The sequence below is a fragment of the Cervus elaphus genome, chromosome 5 (genome assembly GCF_910594005.1).
Source record: "Cervus elaphus chromosome 5, mCerEla1.1, whole genome shotgun sequence".
NCBI lineage: Eukaryota > Metazoa > Chordata > Mammalia > Artiodactyla > Cervidae > Cervus > Cervus elaphus.
This window is the reverse complement of record NC_057819.1, coordinates 56,822,777-56,843,062: the sequence shown is the minus strand read 5'-3', so window position 1 is coordinate 56,843,062 and position 20,286 is coordinate 56,822,777. Positions and strand designations below refer to the sequence as shown.

Genomic DNA, 20,286 nt, shown 5'->3' with positions numbered 1-20,286 from the left:
ACAGTCATATGTTTGTCAGTTGCTTTGAATTTATTGATGGATAGAAACCAGTTAACTTGCTTATCTTGCTCCATATGCACCATCTATTTTAACATTCTGTAGCATAGTATTTTTAGTTTGTTTTTATTGTCCTAGAATACAGATCAACGCATTTCTTATGAAAAAACCCAATAGTAAATATTTTAGGCCTTTTGTGCTGTCTGGTCTCTGTTGCAACTACTCATTAATGCCATTATAGCATGAAAGCAGCTGTAGGCAGTGCATGATCACTGAATTTAGCTGTTCTAATTAGTAATTGTAAAGGTCCTTGTTTGTTTATTTTATACACAATAGTGTATGTATGTTAATCCCAGACTCCTAATTTCTCTGTCTACCCTCCCCTCCCCCACCGCCCTGCTGTTTTCTCTGGCAGCCATACATTTGTTTTCTGTTAATACATGGATTTGTTTTGTAAGTGAGTTCATTTATATCATTTTGTTAGATTCTACTTGTGAGTGATATTTGATATTTGTCTTTGTCTGACTTACTTCACTTAATATAACAAGCTCTAGGTTCATCCGTGTTGCTGCAAATGGCATTATTTCGTGCTTCTTTATGACTGAGTAATATCCCATTGTGCGTATATACCACGTCTTCTTTATCCATTTGTCTTTGGACATTTAAGTTTCTTCCATCTTTTGACTATTATAAATTGTGCTGCAGTGAACATTGGGGTGCCTCAATATTTTTGAATTATAGTTGTCTCCAGATATATGCCCATGATTGGGGTTCCTGGATCATATGGTAACTGAAGTTTTAGCTTTTTTAAGGAACCTTTATACTGTTCTCTAGGTCTTCCCTGATAGCTCAGTTGGTAGAGAGTCTGCCTGCAATGCAGGGGACCCCAGTTCGATTCCTAGGTCGGGAAGATCCCCTGGAGAAGGGATAGACTACCCACTCCAGTATTCTTGGACTTGTCTGGTGGCTCAGCTGGTAAAGAATCCATCTGCAATGCGGGAGACCTGGGTTCAATCCCTGGGTTGGGAACATCCCTTCTGGAGTGGAGAATTCTATGGACTGTATAGCCGATGGGGTTGCAAAGAGTCAGACACGACTGAGCAACTTTCACTTCCTTCCTTGTATTATTCTTCATAGTGGCTGCACCAATTTACATTCCCACCAGCCATGTAGGAGGGTTCCTTTTTCTCCACACCCTCTCCAGCGTTTATTATTTGTAGACTTTTTAATGATAGCCATTCCAACTGGTATGAGGTGATACCTCACTGTAGATTTGATTTCTCTAATAATTAGTGCTATTGAGAATCTTTTCATGTGCCTATTGGCCATCTGTATGTCTTCTTTGGAGAAATATCTGTTTAGGTACTCTGCTCAGTTTTTGATTGAATTTTTTTTTATTAAGCCTTATGAATTGTTTGTGTATTTTGGAAATTAATCACTTGTTGGTAGCATCATTTGCAGATATTTTCTCCATCTGTAGGTTGTCTTTTCATTTTGTATATAGTTTCCTTTTCTATGCAAAAGCTTTTATTAGGTTCCTTTTGTTTATTTATTTATTTTTTTAATTTCTTTTAGGAGACAGATCCAAAAATACATTGTGGCAACATATGTCATAGAGTGTTCTATGTTTTCCTCCAGGAGTTTTACAGTATCTGGTCTTACATTTAGGTCTTTAATCCATTTTGAATTTATTTTTGTGTGTTGTGTTAGAGAATGTTCTAATCTCATCCTTTAACATATAGGTGTCCAGTTTTCCCAACACCTTGTATTGAAGAGGCCATCTTTTCTCCATTGTATATTCTTGCCTCCTTTGCTGCAGATTAATTGACCGTAAGGGCATGGATTTAGAGCTTCCTAGGTAGTGCTAGTGGTAAAAAACCCATCTGCCAATGCAGAAGATGCAAGAGATGCAGGTTTGATCCCTGGGTCAGAAAGATCCCCTGGAGGAGGGCATGGCAGCCCACTCCAGTATTCTTGTCTGGAGAATCCCGTGCCAGAGGAGCCTGGCGGGCTACAGTCCATAGGGTTGCAGAGTTGGACATGACTGACGTGACTTAGCACAGCACACAGTCACACGCTGATTTGTTTCTGGGCTTTCTGTCCTGTTTTGTTGATCTATGTGTCTGTTTCTGTGCTGGTACTGTACTGTTTTGATGACTGTAGCTTTGTAGCAGTCTAAAGTCAAGGAGCGTCATTCCTCCAGCTCCGTTTTTTCTCAAGATTGTTTTGACTATTTGGCATCTTTGTGTTTCCATACAAGTTTTAAAAATATTTTGTTCTAATTCTTTGAAAAATGCCATTGGTAATTTGATAGGGATAGCATTGAATCTGTAGATTGCCTTGGGTGTTATGGTAATTTTAACAATAATGATTCTTCCAATCCAGGAACACAGTATATCTTTCCATCTGTGTGTGTTGTCTTTAATTTTTTTCATCACCATCTTATGATGATCAGCTTTTGGAGTACAGGTCTTTTGCCTCCTTAGGTAGGTTTATTCTTAGGTAATTTATTCTTGTTTGATGTGATGGTAAATGAGATTATTTCCTTAATTTCTCTTCTGATATTTCATTGCAGTATATAGAAATGCAACAGATTTCTGTCTATTAACTTAGTATCCAGCAACTTTACTGAATTCGCTGATGAGCTGTAGTGGTTTTTCAGTAGTGTCTTTGGGATTTTCTAGGTATAGCATCATGTAATTTGCAGACAGTAACAGTTTTATTTCTTTTCCAATCTGAATTCTTTTTATTTCTTTTTCTTCTCTTACTGCTGTGGCTAGGACTTCCAAAACTATGTTGAATAAAAGTGGTGAGAGTGGGCATCCTTGTCTTGCTCCTGATCTTAGAGGAAATGCTTTCAGTTTTTTGCCATTGACTATGATGTTAGCTGTGGGTTTGTTTTATATGCCCTTTATTCTGTTAAGGTATGTTCCCTCTATGCCCACTTTCTGAAGAGTTTTTTTTTTTTTTATCATAACTGGATGTTGAATTTTATCAAAAACTTTTCCTACGTCTCTTAAGATGATGATATTGTTTTAGTCTTCATTATGTTAATGTGTATTTCTTTGATTAATTTAAGGATGTTGAAATATCCTTGCATCTTTGGGATAAATCCCACTTGATTGTGATGTATGATCCTTTTACTGTATTGTTGGTTTCGGATTGCTAATATTTTATTGAAAATTTTTGCACCTATGTTCATCAGTGCTATTGGCCTGTTATTTTCCTTTTTTTGTGGTATCTTTGTCCAGTTTTGGTATCAGAGTGATGGTGTCTTCATAGAATGAGTTTAGAAGTATTTCTCCCTCTGCAGTTTTTTGGAATAGTTTAAGAAAGATGTGTTAACTCTTCTCCAAATGAAGTTCATAGTTCCTGGCTCACCTCTGCAGCCATCTGGTCCTAGACTTCTACTTGTTGGGAGTTTTTAAATTACTGATTCAGTTTCAGTACCGGGAATTCATCTGCTCATATTTTCTATTTCTTCTTGGTTCAGTCTTGGGAGGTTGTATCTTTCTAAGAATTTGTCCATTTCTTCTAGGTTGTCCCTTTTATTAGTTGCTCATAGTGGTCTCTTTCAATTCTTTGTATTTTGTGCTGTTGGTTATAACTTTTCCTTTTTCATTTCTGATTTTATTGATTTGGTCCCTTCCGCTTTTTTTCTTGATGAGTTTGGCTAAGGATTTATCAATTTTGTTTATCTTTTCAAATAAACAGCTTTTAGTTTCATTGTTCTTTTCTGTTGCTTTTTAGTCTACGTGCACGCTAAGTTTCTTCAGTCATGTCTAACTCTGTGCGACCCCATGGACTGTAGCCCACCAGGCTCCTCTGTCCATGGAATTTTCAGGCAAGAATGCTGGAGTGGGTTGCCATGCCCTTCTCCAGGGATCTCCTCTGACCCAGGGATCAAACCTGCATCTCTTATGTCTTCAGCATTGACAGGCAGGTTCACTAGGATTCATGTAGAATTGCTATTATTTCTTAATTAGATCGGCTTCCTTGGTGGCTCAGATGGTAAAGAATCTGCCTGCAGTGCAGGAGACCTGGGTTTGATTCCTGGGATGGGAAGATCCCTGGAGGAGGGCATGGCAACCCACTCCCCATATTCTTGCTTGGAGAATCCCCGTGGACAGAGGTGCTTCGTGGGCTCAGTCCATGGGGTTGCACAGAGTCGGATATGACTGAACAACTAAGTACAGCACAGCACTTGCTTAGATATTTGATAAAATTAACCACCGAAGCGATCTGTTCCCAGTGAACTTCATGTGAAGTTGTTTTTTCTAAACATACTATTTATTATTTAATTTATTTTCTATGCCTGAATCAGCTTTCTTTTTTGCCATAGCACAGATTTTGATTACCAGTTTCTCTCCCATTTCATTGATACATTTCTCCCTCCAGAAAAATACAGTTTTTATGCCTCAGTTGTCAGCAGGTTTTAAAATTACTTTTTAGTGTAATTTTTATTTTATATATGGGTATAGTTGATTTACAATGTTGTGTACAGCTAGGTGATTAAATTATATATATATGTATATATTCATTGTTTATCAGATTCTTTTCCTATATGGGTTATTACAGAATATTGAGTAGAGGTTTTTTATTGTGCTAAATAGTAGGTTCTTGTTGATCTGTTTTATTGAATCAGTTTTGATAAGTTGTTTTCAAAATTCATCTAATTTATTGGCCCAAAGTTGTTACCAATATTCCATTATCGCAATAGTGTGATTTGAAAATACATACTTGGTTATTCAGATGTCTCATATATACTTGGTCTTCATTCATACTTCTTACCTACAGCTCCCTAAACCCTTGGAATTTCCTGAATGATAAGAGCATTGGGATGATATTTGACTTCTTGCTCTCAGGTTCTTGAAAACACTTAAGGGAATGGGACTTTTGGGTTCTGCTCAAGAGTGGGAGCTAGTTTTGGAGAGAGTCAGCCATATGATCAGAAGGTTGGAACTTGCAGTCCCACCCCGTGATTTCCAGGAAAGGGAGACAATATTTTCCAGTATGTTCACATTATTCTGGAGAAGGAAATGGCAACCCACTCCAATATTCTTGCCTGGAGAATCCCATGGACAGAGGAACCTGGCGGGCTACAGTCCATGGGCTCGCAAAGAACTGGACACGACCGAGCGACTGACACTTCACATTATTATTTCCAGTTGCATATGCTCTTCTTTAGCTTTGCTGCTTCCTAATCAAGAGATGGCATCTATGTCTCCTCTCTTGAAACTAGTCAGGCCTTTGTGGATTTCTTGTCTAATAGAATATGGATGTTATAATACTGTTATTTCTAAGACCTGGTCATAAAAGTCTGTTTCTTCCTTGTTCTCTGTCTCTTTAATGGATTCTTTCCCTTGGTACTCGTTTACCATGCTTGAGAAAACCTATATGAAATAGAGAAACCCATAAAAAAATTAATCAAAACCCAAGCCTCAGCTAAGCTCCCAGCTGACAAGCAGCACAGCTTGCTGGCTGTATTGGTGAGCCATCTAGAAGCACATCCTTCAGCTGTCAAGTCAGGTAGTCACACCCGATGCTGTGTGGAGCCTTCCCTTCTGGGCCCGTCCAAATTCCAGACTAGTAAACAAACCAAAAAATTATTTTTTTAAGTCATTAAGTTTTGAGGTGGTTTGTTATATACCTATAGGTACATATTTATGTTTTCTCTTTTTAAGTTGCTATTTTTTAATTCCATCATTTCTGTCTTTTCTTTAGCTGCCTTAATTGACTGCTTTTTCGTCATTATGGGTCATGTTTTTCTGATTCTTCATAGTAATTTTTGATTAGGTGCTGGATATAGTAAACTTTACCAAGTTGAGTGTTAGATTTTTCTTTTTAAAGGGAATTAGACTTTGCTCTGGCAGTCAGCTAAGTTACTCAGGAATAAAGTTGATGGGGTTTCCCTGGTGGCTCAGTGGTAAAAAACCCACCTGCCAATGCAGGAGACATGGGTTTGATGCCGGGTCCGAAAAGGTACTACCTGCTGTGCACCACGATTACTGAACCTCATCTCTAGAGCCTGGGCCCCACAGCTGCTCAGCCCACGTGCCCCAGCTCCTGAAGCCTGTGCACGCTAGAGCCTGTACTCTGCAAAAGAGAAGCCACTGCAATTAGAGAAAACCCCAAGCAGCAATAAAGACCCAGCTCAGCAAAAAAAAAAAAAAAAAAAACACCCGAGTTTCTTTATTTAAAAAAAAGAATCAACTTGATCTTTTTTAGGCTTGACTTTAAACCTCTTTACCGGGAACCTATACTACCTTTTACTCTAGGGTGGAAGTCAGCAAACTCTTTGTAATGGGGTAGACAGTAAATATTTTAGGCCTGGCAAACTATATTTAGGGTTCAATAATATTGAACCCTGAAATTAAACAGACTTACCCATCCAGTCATGAAAGTGCTAGACAGGTGGAGCCAGCCCCTATTAAATGTGTGATGTGAAGGATCTAAGCGCATGTTTGCTTCCTGCCAAGCTCTTTCTCAGAGAAAGGGGAGAGTAGTGGGTGAGGGGATAGAGAAAGGCTGGGAAGATTACTTATGTCATCAGAATGAAAGTATTACGCTCTTTCTTCTCCCTTGTTACAGTACTTTATCCTAAGATGCCTAGCATATAGTAAGCATTCAGTTATGGTGATTATTATGATGATTTGAGCAATTTGAGTAGCTGCCACTGTCTCATAATCTGTGTATTTACCCTTCCCACATGCGTTGCCATTGGACAAACAGCATGATTTTCTATGCAGTATTATTTTTTAAATTTACCATGAGATAAAATTTGTAAATAACTTTAAAAGGCTTTATGGAGTAATAGTTTTAAATTTTTGGTGAGGCACAGTTTGCTTCGCAAATCTAATGGAACTACACATATAGTATGTTATACCTGTGATTTCTGGGGCTACATAGACCTGGCTTACTGGTAGCTCAGTTGGTAAAGAATCTGCCTGCAGTGCAGGAGACCCAGGTTCCATCCCTGGGTGGGGAAGATCCCCTGGAAAAGGAAATGACAACCCACTCCAGTATTCTTGCCTGGGAAACCCCATGGACAGAGGAGCCTGGCAGGCTACAGTCCATGGGGTTGCAAAGAGTGGGACATGACTGAGCCATTAAAGCATAGTCCCGAGGGTAAGAACCCATGATGTGGATCAAATTTAAAGAATTATAAACATCTCCACGCTACTGTTAAATGGTGTCAACAGCACTGCTGAATTAGCTAAAATACAATTAATAGAAAGGTGATGGTAGTTAAGATCCTGTGAGGCAGGGAGACACGTGTGAACTCCGACTCTGCCCACTTACTAGCTTTGTGACCTTAAGCCAGTTACTAACCTGAGTGTTACTTTTTTTTTTTTCTCTCCCTTTAATCAGTAAAATTGAGGTGATAATAGTTCCTATATCACCGGGTTGAGGAGTCAATGAGATAATATATATATAAAACATTGATTCTGGGCCAGACACACAGTATATTCACTTATTCACTCGATGTTTCTGCTGTTGCTGTTGTGTTTATAATCATTAGTGTTGTTATTATCCTTTGCCTTTCTAACCTAACTCTGATTATCTTTAGGTTCAGTGACTAAATTATCCTGAATTTAATAACAGAGATGAAATTATTCTGAGCAGAAAGTTTGGTCCTTTAGATCTGCTTTTGTTAAGAAAGAAAAAGGAATCCTTACGAGTCATCTTCATGATCTTTGATCTTTCCACGACAAGAAAGACCTTTCACTGCCTGTTTATGGCTGGTGTATCAGGGAAAAGATCTTTTGTACGCCCTTCAAAATTTCCCCTTCTTCCTGTGTTTCCCCTCCTGTCTCCTTCCTGGCCCAGCAGACAGAGAATGATGTCTGTTTGATACCGCTCCGCTGGCCTCTTTTGAAAATCTGGTAATGGCATTTATCCTGTCAGCAATTCCTGAGTATTTAGTGTTTTACATCTTGATCTGTCTTTATTACTTGAGGAACAGCCCTTAACTTTCCCCATTCCTTTCTGATGAAAAGCTTAGGCTATAGAAGTTTGGTCCCCTCACTAAGCTACAGATCCCCTGCTGTTTTTATAGACCGACTTTTGACACAGACTGCTTCTGTTCAAGTAGCTCATTGTTGTTAAGTGAGTGCCAGTTTATACCAGATCTTAACTTTTAAATCACGATGAAATAGACTTCTTAATGGTTATTTTGGTTGATGTTTAAATTGTCTGTTTTTTCCCCCAATGACCAAAATAATACATGCTTATTTTAAAACATTAATCAGAAAATAGAAATCATAAAAAAGAAATAAGCTCTACACCATCAAAATACTTTTACTATTTTTGTATGGTTCTATATAGGCCTTTTTCTGTATGTATGTAGGTTTATATGATTTTAAAAATTTTTTGTTTTTCCCAAAATGACATCCTTTTTTCCAGTCTGTTTTATAATCTGCTTTTTCCCCTTCTTTAACTATCTATGTATATTTTAAATAGTTGTGTAATATTTCATTGAATTGGTGTATTATAATTTGTTTAGCTAATTCTCTATTGAGATGGACATTTAGGTTATTTATAATTTTTCAGTGACTTAACTGCAGGACAATAAACATTTCTCTTTATCTATTTTATAGTAGTTTTGTTATTGTTGTCTTTTAATGCATTCTTAGAAGTTCTTTGTGAGTCAAAGACTTTACATCTACTAAATGGCCATGAATGTATGTTTTCCTAGTCATATTTGGGTATTATCAGTTATTTTCATATTTCCCAATATGATTAAAAAGCCAATGTCTATGTTTTAATTTCCTGTTTCTTTGATTATTAGAGATTGAACATATTTTAAATTTTTTTTTTTTTGGCCACTAGCAGTTTTCTGAGATTAATTTTTATTACATAGTCTTTGCTTATTTTTCTAAGATGTATATTTTAAAAAAGTAGAGTTTTATTTCTTGCACTAAGTAATAAGATTATACTTTCTAGTTTTTAAACTAGTCTTTGCTAGACTTAGTTTCTCCCTTAGCTAGTTATTTTCAAGTATTAACGTAGGAAATTAAGTAATTACTGACTAGAAAAGAAAACCAAGCTTGTTAGCATAATTTTCTTTGTCTAAAACACAAGTGAGGAGAACTGAAACTCTCAGTGCTTATTTGCACTCTAAGGTACCTACTTTGCTTAACTGGTCCTTCTTTAGCATCTTGCTCTTGACCTTGTTCTAGGTGAGAGATGTATGTAAAAGTAACGTGTATATGTTTTTTCACATGTTCTTCATTTTTATTATTGTTAAAGAACATGGAAATCATTGATCTAAATACTAATTTTAGCAAAATATGACTTTTAAAGTCAGAAGATAAGATGTTTGGGATATAATCTTTCCACATGATAAAAGCATGTTGTTTTTACTTTATTGCTTTTAGAAGAAAAACAACAGTGAAGACATTATGTATTTATGCGGATTACAAATCTGATGAAAGCTACACTCCAAGCAAGATCTCAGTCAGAGTAGGAAATAATTTTCACAACCTTCAAGAAATTCGGGTATGTCTTTAAAATTTTTAAAAATATTTTGTCCAGTAACATTTGCTGTTTTAAAAGATGGTCACTTTCGACATTAAACAGATTAAAACGTTAATTTATAAAAGGGAACGTGTTAATATTTTAGAAAACACTTTATATTTTTTATATTTTTAATTTTCTTCTGAATTCTGATTGTTATCTGTATTTTTTCTCCAGTATTTTATTATGGAAAATTTCAGATATACAGAAAAGCTGAAAGAACTAAACAGTGAACCCCAACATACTCATACTCATATTCTAGACTATACAGTTGTTAGTGTTTTGCTGTATTTGCTTTATTATAATCTGTTCATTATCTCATTTTTATGTGCATTTCAAAATAGGTTATAGATATTTCTACATTTCACCCCAAATACTTTAGCATGGCATATGATAACTAGAGTTGTTAATATTTCTAAAGGTTCATTTTTTAAGGTAAAATTTATGTAAGTTTTGTACAGCTCTTAATTATATTATTTGGTGAGTTTTGACAAATGTATAATACATCTGTATAGCCTCAACTCCTGTTAAGATACAGGACTTTACATTACCCAGAAAATTACCTCATATTTCTTTCTAGTCAGTCCCCATATCTGTCTTACCCTCAGTGGTAACTGTTGTGATTTTGTTCGTTCATTCATTCATTCATACCACAGATCAGTTTTGCCTGTTCTAGAATGTCATATAAAGGGAATCATACAGAGTATACATTTATATAAAGATTCTTCCACTCAGCCTAATTTTTTTGAGATTCATCCATGTTGTCGCATGTATTGGTACTTCATTTTTTGGATTCCTGAGTTGTAATCCATTGTTTGAATAAACTACAATTTATTTATCTTCTGACAACTTTCTGAAGCAAATAGGACCATGCTTTTGTGACCTGAATTTTATTAATCCCCAAATATTTACATTCCAGAGATATTTTCAATGATTTTGAAATGGGGGAAAATCGTGACCCTTATTTGCGTTTTTTCTTTTCAGAAAATCTTTGAGCTCAAATAGTCATTAAAATCTTTTAAATTAGGTGGTTCTGAGAAATCTAGGACCTATAATTTTTGAAAGACTTTGAGTTAAATTGTGGCCTGGACTCTGACTTGGTGTTTATAATTTAGATCTATCTATGTTTATATTTCTTCCCTGAGTTAGTAGTAGAATACTTAATAAAAATCGTATGTACTTTCATTGTTTTCTCATTAAGTGCAATGTTTCCCTGTTGTGAAATTTGCTTATACATTAACAAATAAGAAGTAAGTATATTGTCCACAGGTATAATTGTTGTTTGATCTTCTTTGAAATAAATTCATTGCTTTTTGAGACGAATACTTGGTCTTCTTCCAGAGTTATCTTCCTTTATTTTTAAAGAGTATTTTTGTAAATTTCCTCAAGGACTAATTTGGTTTTGAAAGATTGCCATAAAAGAGAGAGTCTTATTCTAGTTTAAAAACATCTCTTATTTTCTCCTGACAGACCATGCTGGTTAATTTGTATTTCCTGTGCTTGAATAAATTCATAAAGAGATCAGCTCTGAATTTTCTTCATTTACATTTTTTTCAACTTTTACTTTTTTCATTCAGAATCATTAAAAATTTTATTATCATAGTCATATTGGACCATTTGCTAGACTTATTAGTCAATTAGTCATGTATTTGATACATTTAGTTAATGCTTAAAGCCTTGAGATATTTACTTCTTATATTTCAATTATTAAACATTTTATATTTATCACATGATTGGGTCACTCATATTGAGAAGCATTTGGGAGCAGAGTCAGCTTGTTTTGATTTAGAACTAAAGATTTGTCATAAAGGTTGTCAGACAGGGAAACGTTAGAAAGAAGGGTTTGGTCCAAGATACGTATGGTATATATTTATAATGTCCACTAGATGTCACTGTTGTCCTTTAATTGCTGTTCTCCTAAATGTAGAGATTAAGTTGAATACCTCAAGGAGTCCTAGTTGCACTAGTTTTTTCAAGAGTGTATTAAAAAATTCTTTAATGCATTTTGGGAACTGTGGTCTTCATGTCTGATTTCTTGATATGTGTTAAATATATGTTTGTATTTGTAAATTATAGAAACATTAAAGAATATTTGGACTATTGTAGAATATTTTAAATCTTGTCTTTGCTTTTATTATATCATTTAAGTCATGAAACATTAGCCATATAGAATAAGGGCTCTTTTAAATAGTCTCTAAGTGTGTTTATATTTCTGTGTAGTGACCACATAGCCTCATGAGACCAATAATAATAAATATTACCAGGTGATAATGTAAGTTGTTTTCCTGAAAAACTTAATGAACATACTGTTTCTCTGCCACAGTTCTCACTAAGGAACCATAATTTTTGGATTTTGCTTTAAAATATTAGTGCTGCCTTTGCAGCTCATAGTATAAAGAATACTTTTATCTTTAATTATACATCTTTATATGTGATTTATTCTGTTTACCTTTTTTCTTTTGTAAGTTAAAGAAGTTAAGAATTTGACAGCACTTTGTTTTTCAAGGAAAGATAAGCAGAGCATGATTTTATTTTCTTAACGTTACTCCTCTATAACATCTAAATTGTTACTTTTAAAAAATCTTTGCTTTTTCTAACTCAGTTACTAAGACAAGTGATTAAAATAGTGTGAACTTTTGTGAGGTTTTTAGAACCATCATTTTATTAGTTATAGGACTGATTTAACTGAGTGGAAAATCCAACTAAATCTTTTTATATTTTTCCATGGATGCCTGCCCACCGGAGGGTGTATGTAGTGTGTATTGGAGTGTTTTAATAGGTTTTCCTTTTTTACTAGAAATTATGGATTTGTTTACTTGAAGCACTCTAAAGCCTGTTTTCTGTAACTTTGTTATTGATTTGAAATAGCAACTTTGAAAAAAATTATAGTTCAGGGTGAGAAAAACTTATCAGCCATCCTGTTTATCCAACTAGTACTAGTTTTCTAGCATACATTTTCTTCCATTTCAGTTATAAAGTATGACATTATATGTAGATCTTTGTTTCCTCTGTTGAAAAATCTCTGCAAAAAGATCAGGCCCTTCCTTTACTATTCTAGAATGCATATTTTAACCTGTATTCCTGAAGAGGAACTTAAAACAGAAATTAAGTTCAGACTTTCTGTCTAATGGATGCAAGATACTGACACTGGGTTTGGCCAATTAAAACATTTTTCGTACCACAGTTGAATTTATTTATGCTGCTCATTCTGCTCCCCTGTTTTCAAAATTATCTATCTTACACAAATCGGAAACCCAACAGCCTAAGAACATTGTATGTTTATAATTTATTGCTTCTGCAGAAGAGACTATTTCTATATGGAAGTAAGAATTTAGCATTTCAGAGTCTGTGTCATCATCTTTTCAATATATTTAATCTCAGTGCTGTTACTTTTATGCAAGAAATCATGTTCATGTTGTCCAGGAAGTTATTCTAGAGATGTTTTCAAATAAAGATATAGTTTCTCTTTAACTATTTAAATCCCTTGTATTTTAGCATTATGTTTTGGTTTAATGTTGTTCTTTTCCTTTGCTCTCAGAAGGGAGAATATTTGTGAAGGAAATTTTTTGTTGTTTATCGTGAGGAACCAGAATACTACTATGTATTATGATCATTTTAGAATACATCCCCAGCTAAAAATCTAAGAAAATTTAAAGTCCTTTTCAGTTTTCTAACTGGGCGAATAGATACATGTGTATGTATGGCTGAGTCCCTTTGCTGTCCACCTGAAACTATGACAACGTTGTTAATCGGCTATACTCCAATACAAAATAAAAGGTTTTTAAAGAAATTACTAAAGACAGTTCTCTTTTTATCTCTGTGTGTATTCTCATTCCCATAAAAAAAAAACTATTGTAGAAATTTTTGTTCTCCAATATAAAACTAAAGTTGTTTATTAGACATATAGTGGCAGCTCTCAAAATTATTTCTACACAGTTTATGAAAAACTACTTGCTAATTTAAGGTTAAGCAGATGTTTTCAGCATATGTGAAAGTTGTCCTTTGGTTCATTGTTAGTATTTTACTTCTAAAATTTGTAGCCACAAGAGGATAAAGTACTGATGGAGCCCCAAGTTGAGCACTTAAGTGAATTTTGAGCCTTGCTTTTGTCTTCAGATAATAAAGCTCTTACCAAGTGTTTTTTTTTTTTTTTTTAAGAGGAGGCTTGAAACAAGTCTTTAATGTTAAGAGAGCCATAATGATATTTTCCTTTTCTTCCATGTGGGCGAGCATTTTGGCTGTCTACCTTGTGTCTTAAATAAGTAGCATGGTTATGAGAGTCCATATATGGTACTTTGACAGAAGTGGTTAATAAGTCAGCTCTTCTGTTAAAATAACATTTACTATTATAATTTGCGTTCCATTAATGTGTGTGGTAGAGTGCGGAGATGCAGACAAAGGCTCTGCCTCTCTCCATTGATCTTAAAATCTACTTTTATTTACTTTCTTATGAGAGGCCTATTTTAAACAACTTGATATAAAGTAGAATGATTTAAGCAGTATCTACAGACATAAATTGGTGTGATAAGACAGTGTTTAATTTACTGAGCCTTTGGAAAAAATAGTTTTTATTGAATTTAGCTAATTGGAAAGAAAATATTTTTTAGAATCAGTTTTTATAACTAATTTTAGGACATTTTGAAATGAGTGTGGAATATTTTGGTGTGGTACACACACTTTTTTGGCTAGACATAGTGTCTTTTATCCCTTTCTAAACATAATGAAAAATATTCATAATTATCAGTGCATACATTACTTATTTCTCAAATGGAGTTGAGATAACTATGCATTTGGCATATGTTTCTTCTTGAAACTTGAAATATATTACAGAATAGAATAGTATATATATTTTTAGGAGAGGAACATTCTTATATCTCTTGTGTTTTGTTTGACCACAAACTTAAACTACAGATTTTTTGCATAGCCTGACATCCTCATGTAAGACAGATTCATGCTTTGTTCAGTAAATATTTATTTAGAGGCTGTTAAGTACCAGACACTGTATTAGGTACAAGGGATACAGCAGACATAGTCACTATTTCTGCCTTCAAGCACTTTGCAGTCTGGTGGAAGAGACAGGCAAATAAATAAACAATTACAATTTAGTAAATACACACAGGGTGTATGAGAACACAATAGTTTAAAATTTTTTTAATTTAATGATAGTAATAGTTTGAAAATTTTTTCTAAAAGAGGTGATGGTTCGACTGAATCTGAAGGATGGATGTAAAGCCTACTTGGGTGGAGAATAAAGTGGAACTGTTTCACCATCAAGGTTCCATACAAAGGTGTGGAAGCACGCAGGCCTGGCGTGATGGCAGAACTGCCAGGAGCTTAGCATGCCTGACAGCTGGGCAGGTGTGAGGCATCTCAGGAAAGACTGGGAAAGGGTTTATTCTTTCAGCATACTTACTGTGATGGTACTGGCCTGTGTATGTAAGGAGTTACCTCTTTTTGTAGAGTAAATACATAAGTGTTCCACTGAAAATGATACAGGTGAGAGTCAGGTTGTGCCTGCTGTCAGACTTCTAGGAAGCTCGGACTTGGAATGAGGAAACATTGATAAAGTGAGATCCTGGACCTGGTAGGACTGGAGCAGTGTGAAAACCAGGCTTGGAGTCGTGAGTGCGGGCTTACTTGCTCAGTCGTGTCCGACTCTTCTGCCACCCTTTGAACTGTAACCCATCAGACTCCTCTGTCCATGGGATATTTCAGGCAAGAAAACTGGAGTGGGTCTCCATTTCCTCCTCCAGGGGATCAGGGTACAAATTACGAGGATTTAACTAAGGTGAGAGCGGTTGGGTTCAAGAGGAAGTAGAATCCAAAGGACTTGTGAATGATTGCCACCTGGAAGTATCAGCAGGTGATTCAAGTAGGTAGGACGGGACATCTAGAATTCTTCTCATGTCTGGCATCTGGTTGAATATTGCGATTTAATGGGAAACAGAATATAGAGTAAGGACCGTAGAGGTGGGGATGGAGAGAAAGTTTAAGCTAATGAGATTAATTTTGCCCCTGGTTTCTTGCATTGATGAAAGACTTTTCACTGGGTAGTCAGGTCCATGAAGCTGAACTTGAGGAAAAAAGTCTAGGTTAGAGGTGTGCGTTTGGGAATCATCCATGGGAAGTAGCAGCTTAGGTGTGAGTTTCGATTTCATTCAAGGAGTGCGTATGGTTGAAAAGAATACCGGAGCTGAAACTGTGGGAAATGCCAATATTCAAGGATTGGGTAGTCAAAGGTCATCCAATGAAAAACACTGAGAGGAACTGCCAGAGATGAGAATAAAAATCAAGAAAATATAATGTCACAGAACTGATAATGGTCAAGAACTCAGTTAGATACAGACTAAGTGAGAGTTTCCTTCCTAAGCCTCTGTGACATGTTGTAATAGGCAATGTATTTAAATGCAGCTCTGAACTAAGGCAGTTCTTGCAAGTAGTTCAGTCACTCTTTGGAGGGATAGTTTCTAAATTTATATTAATAGATTGGAGACTAATGAAATTAATTTGCTTTTGTAACAATAATTCTAAGTTTTCCTATCATAGTATTTGTGCTAAGTAAGAAGATTCTGATGGGCGTTCTTGTTTCGTAAGTCTTTAAATTGGAAGGTTTTGTCCTGCTGATGCATACTTAAAGGAAACTATGAAGTCGATCGGGTTTCTTTCAAGAGCATTGTGCTGTACAGTTGCTTTTCTCAAGAGCGTTTTCACAACAGTTGTGGAAAAATTGCATTTTTTTTTTTTTAAAGGCAGAGTGACAGTAGTAACAGTCAAGGGCAAAGAAAACAAAAAACAGCATTAGAAAGCGCTTTATTTAACCCTGGGCTTCCCTGATGGCTCGGTAAAGAATCTGCTTGCAATGCAGGAGACCTGAGTTTGATCCCTGGGTCAGGAAGGTTCCCGGGAGAAGAGAATGGCAACCTACTCCAGTATTCTTGCCTGGAGAATTCCATGGAGCCTGGAGGGCTATACCGTCCATGGGGTCGCAAAGAGTTGGACACAACCGAGCAACTAACACTTTCACTTTATTTAATCATATGGCAGGATGTGGGTTTCCCAGGTGGTGCTAGTGGTAAAGAACCTGCTTGCCAATGCAGGAGACATAAGAGACACAACTGAAGCGACTTCAGAAACACACACATCATGGCAGGATGTAATACAATAATACAGTAAAGTGTACTTATTATGTGCTTTACTTACAAATATGAAAATGAGATATGGATTATCAACCCCTGTTATGTAAAGAAAGCTTACTGAGTGTGACCAGCTGAATGAGCCAGGACTAAGTACCTGACTGAAAACCTAGCAGGTGTCGGAAACAGTAGACTTTAATTAAAAAAGTCAAATAAATATACCAGCAGTCAGTCCACAGACTTGCCACTGACCTATGTTTGTATACTTCACTTCAAAAAGATTATCTAAATAAATCCAATCGATTCCTTCTCAGAAAAAAAAAATTGTTTTAATGTGATAAAAAAATAACCCCATAGAGTTCGTCATCTTAACATTTTTAAGTATATAGTCCAGCAGTGTTAAGTATATTCACATTGTTGTATAACAGATCTCCAGAATGTTTTTATCTTGCCATACTGAAAATCTGTGTCCATTAAACAAGTCCTTGTCATTTCCCTCCCCTCAGACCCCAGGAACCACCAGTCTGCTTTCTGTCTCTGAATCTGACTACTTTAGATACCTCATACAAGTGAAGTCATATAGTATATGTCTTTTCGTGACTAGCACATTTCAGCTAGCACGATGTCTTTGAGGTTCTTCCAAGTTATAGCATGTGATAGGATTCCTTTCCTTTCTAAGACTGTCATATTCCATTGTATATATAGACCACATTATGTTTGTCCATCTACCTGACAATGGACACTCAGTTGCTTCTACCTCGAGATTATTGTGAATAATGCTGCTTTGAACACGGGTGAGCAAATATTTCTCTGAAACCCTGCTTTCTTTGGAGTATAAATCCAGAAGTGGAATCGCAGAATCATATGGTAGTTATATTTTTTAATTGTTTGCCTCTCTCAGAAGTATGGCTTATAAGAAACAGGCAAGTTAGCAGTAAGACTTGATGCAAAAACATAGCAATTAGAAGAAGGAGGGGTAAGGTGAAGGGCTGTGCACCATTGAAACTTTAAAGTTAGAAGATTATAAGCTGTGAGGTACAGGAGTGGGCAGGATGGCATATGAATGGAGTGGATATAAGGACAGAGACACCAGGAGAAAGACAGATAGGGTAGAGCAAGTGCCTGGTGCCCCAGCATTTTTCATTTCCTGACCTTTCTGATACCTGGTTGTTTATTTTCTCCTGGTTTCCCACATATATATAAACTTCCCCATCATCTCCCACCTCCTGTAGACTTTTGAGTGAGTTTTATCCCTGACTACTAAAATGACCCTGATTAGAACAGTAGTAGCAGCAGAAGGAGCTGCAGTGTTTCTTGCTGAGAAATACCTGCTGAAAATATTTTTCATAATTTAAATATATATTGAATTGAGGTGAGCCTACTCAAAGACTTTTTTTGTGTGTCAGCCTCTTATTTCACATGTGTTAAATGAAGAATTAGTAATCTCCAAATATTAGAGGCAAATAGTTGATTTTTTTTATAGGACCAATGTTGCATTTGGAAGAGAAGAATTGGCATGTCAATTTTGATTTTTTAAAAAATATTTATTTATTTGCTGCTCTGGTCTTAGTTGAGGAATGCAAACTCTTAGTTGCAGCATATGGGATCTAGTTCCCTGACCAGGGATCGATCCCGGGCACCCTGCGTTGGGAGCGCCGAGTCTTAGCCTCTGGACCACCAGAGAAGTCCCTCAGTTTTGATTTAGATTGGATTGACCGTCATAGAATTGTTTCTGAGTTGTTGTGCTCACTGTTGTTTGTGTTTATTGTTAGCTCTGTGGTTTATTGAGCACTTCCTACACACGTCGCTGTGCTAAGCAGTCAGCACTCACAGTTTCATTTTGTCTCTCTGAAGCTCACGTGGTAGTCAGGTATCATCCCCATATTCAAATCAAGCTGAGACTTAGGGAGGTGAAGTAGATCCCGTGCTATAGGGCTCACGCTCAACGTGAGACTGTTAGAACTGAAAGGAACTTCAGAGGCAAATCGAGTTCATCAGAAACTCAGGTGCCGAACAAACGGGCAGGTAACGCACCACCGCTGATCCCTGCCTTATCCAGAGGGGGCCGGCTGGTACTCAGTTCCAGCCTTCGTACCTCGGGGGATATAGGTGCAGTGTTGCCAGTCTTACAGTTTTTAAAGAGAAATCATAAATCTGGATTTGAATATGAAATTTCCCAATTTTTAAAACATGCTGGGCAAACAAGGTATATTTGCTGCTGGATGTGGCCACAAATTAGCAGCTTCTTACCAAGTACAATGCTTTTATTTACAAGCAATATACCATGAGGTGAAGTAAGCTGCCCAGTGTCACACAACGAAGCAGATTTTTAGCTGGGAACCAACGAACATTATGTATTTCTTTCATTTTTTTCCTTAAAAAAAAATCACATTAGATTACAAGTTACCAAGACATTTCATCAAGTTTTTCAGAAAAATTGAAATCTGTAGCTGAGGAAGTGAGCTAGTTAGAAGTGGGGGGATAGATTGTTTATTGATTTTTGAAGTGTATTTAAAAATTATTTACTCCCTTGGTGTATCCTCTTGAAAATTATTGATACTTGTAATGCTAAAGTTGTTGGCATGTGTGCATGCATGTTAGGTCACTTCAGTTGTATCCTACTCTTTGTGACCCTCTGAACTGTAGCCCACCAGGCCCCTCTCTCCATGGGATTCTCCATGTAGGAATGTTGGAGTGGGTTGCCATGTTCTCCAGGGCATCTTCCTGACCCAGGGATTGAACCTGTGACTCTTAGGTCTCCTGCATTGGCAGGCAGGTTCTTTACCGCTGGCATCACCTGGGAAGCCTGTTGTTGGCATACATGTTTATAAATATTTGCTTTTCTTTTTGCTGGTTGCTTTTGCTTAATGATTTTATAAAGGCCTTTAAGCAGGGTAATTTGGAGAATAAAATTTCTAAGGAGAAAAGAAAAAATCTCCAAGTTTCAGAAAAAAAGAGTGAGAATATTGGAGTAGGAACTCTGGGAATATAAGCCAACTGATACTTTCTTCTGTGGCTACGAGCATTCGTAGGTTTGGGGGCATAGGATATCTTTCCTCTTATATTTACAGTTACAGCTAGTGGTAGAAAACAGTAGTTCAACTACCTCAGTACTGTTTTCAGAACAAATTGTCGACTTTGCAATTAGCTTAAAAATGGTGATTAGCTAAAATGATCCATAGCTAATCTTGATCTCTGGTGCTTAATTAAGTAGGGCAGAGGTGACCTTCAAAGTACTTCTGGATCTAGAATCAGACTGAGTGATACTGTAACTTTGAGACAGTAGTAGGGAAATTATTTAGATGTTAGCTGTGTAACAATTTTTATTTTCTGAAGCCTTATCTTGTTCTGAATTAATATGGTGTTTTTTAAATAGTCGTGTAAATGTGCTACTGCCTTATTTTTGATAATGAAGATTACAAGTTCTTATTCTGGATCTTATGTAATCTGTAGGTTCTCATTCTTTGCCACCAAATGAACAAAATTATCATATAGTTACAGATACCTCAGATTGAAATACATAATGCTAAGAGAATGAGAAGACAAGCCACAGACTGGGAGAAAATATTTGCAAAAGATACCTCTCATAAAGCACTGTTACCCAAAATATACAAAAAACTTTAAAAACTCAATAAGA

At 36.1% G+C, this 20,286-nt stretch overlaps 1 protein-coding gene across 5 annotated transcripts in view; it reads left to right on the top strand.

The window, feature by feature from the left end:
* Positions 1-20,286, top strand: part of ANAPC10 (anaphase promoting complex subunit 10) — a 211,975-nt gene that overhangs the window by 24,926 nt on the left and 166,763 nt on the right. For 4 of the 5 annotated variants that reach the window (XM_043902528.1, XM_043902530.1, XM_043902526.1 and 1 more), the window contains exon 4: positions 9,378-9,498. In XM_043902528.1, the coding sequence (XP_043758463.1) occupies positions 9,378-9,498 (121 nt within the window). Of the gene's footprint in view, positions 1-9,377; positions 9,499-9,693; positions 10,840-20,286 lie in introns of those variants that run through there. The other variant, XM_043902527.1, reaches the window with a different exon arrangement.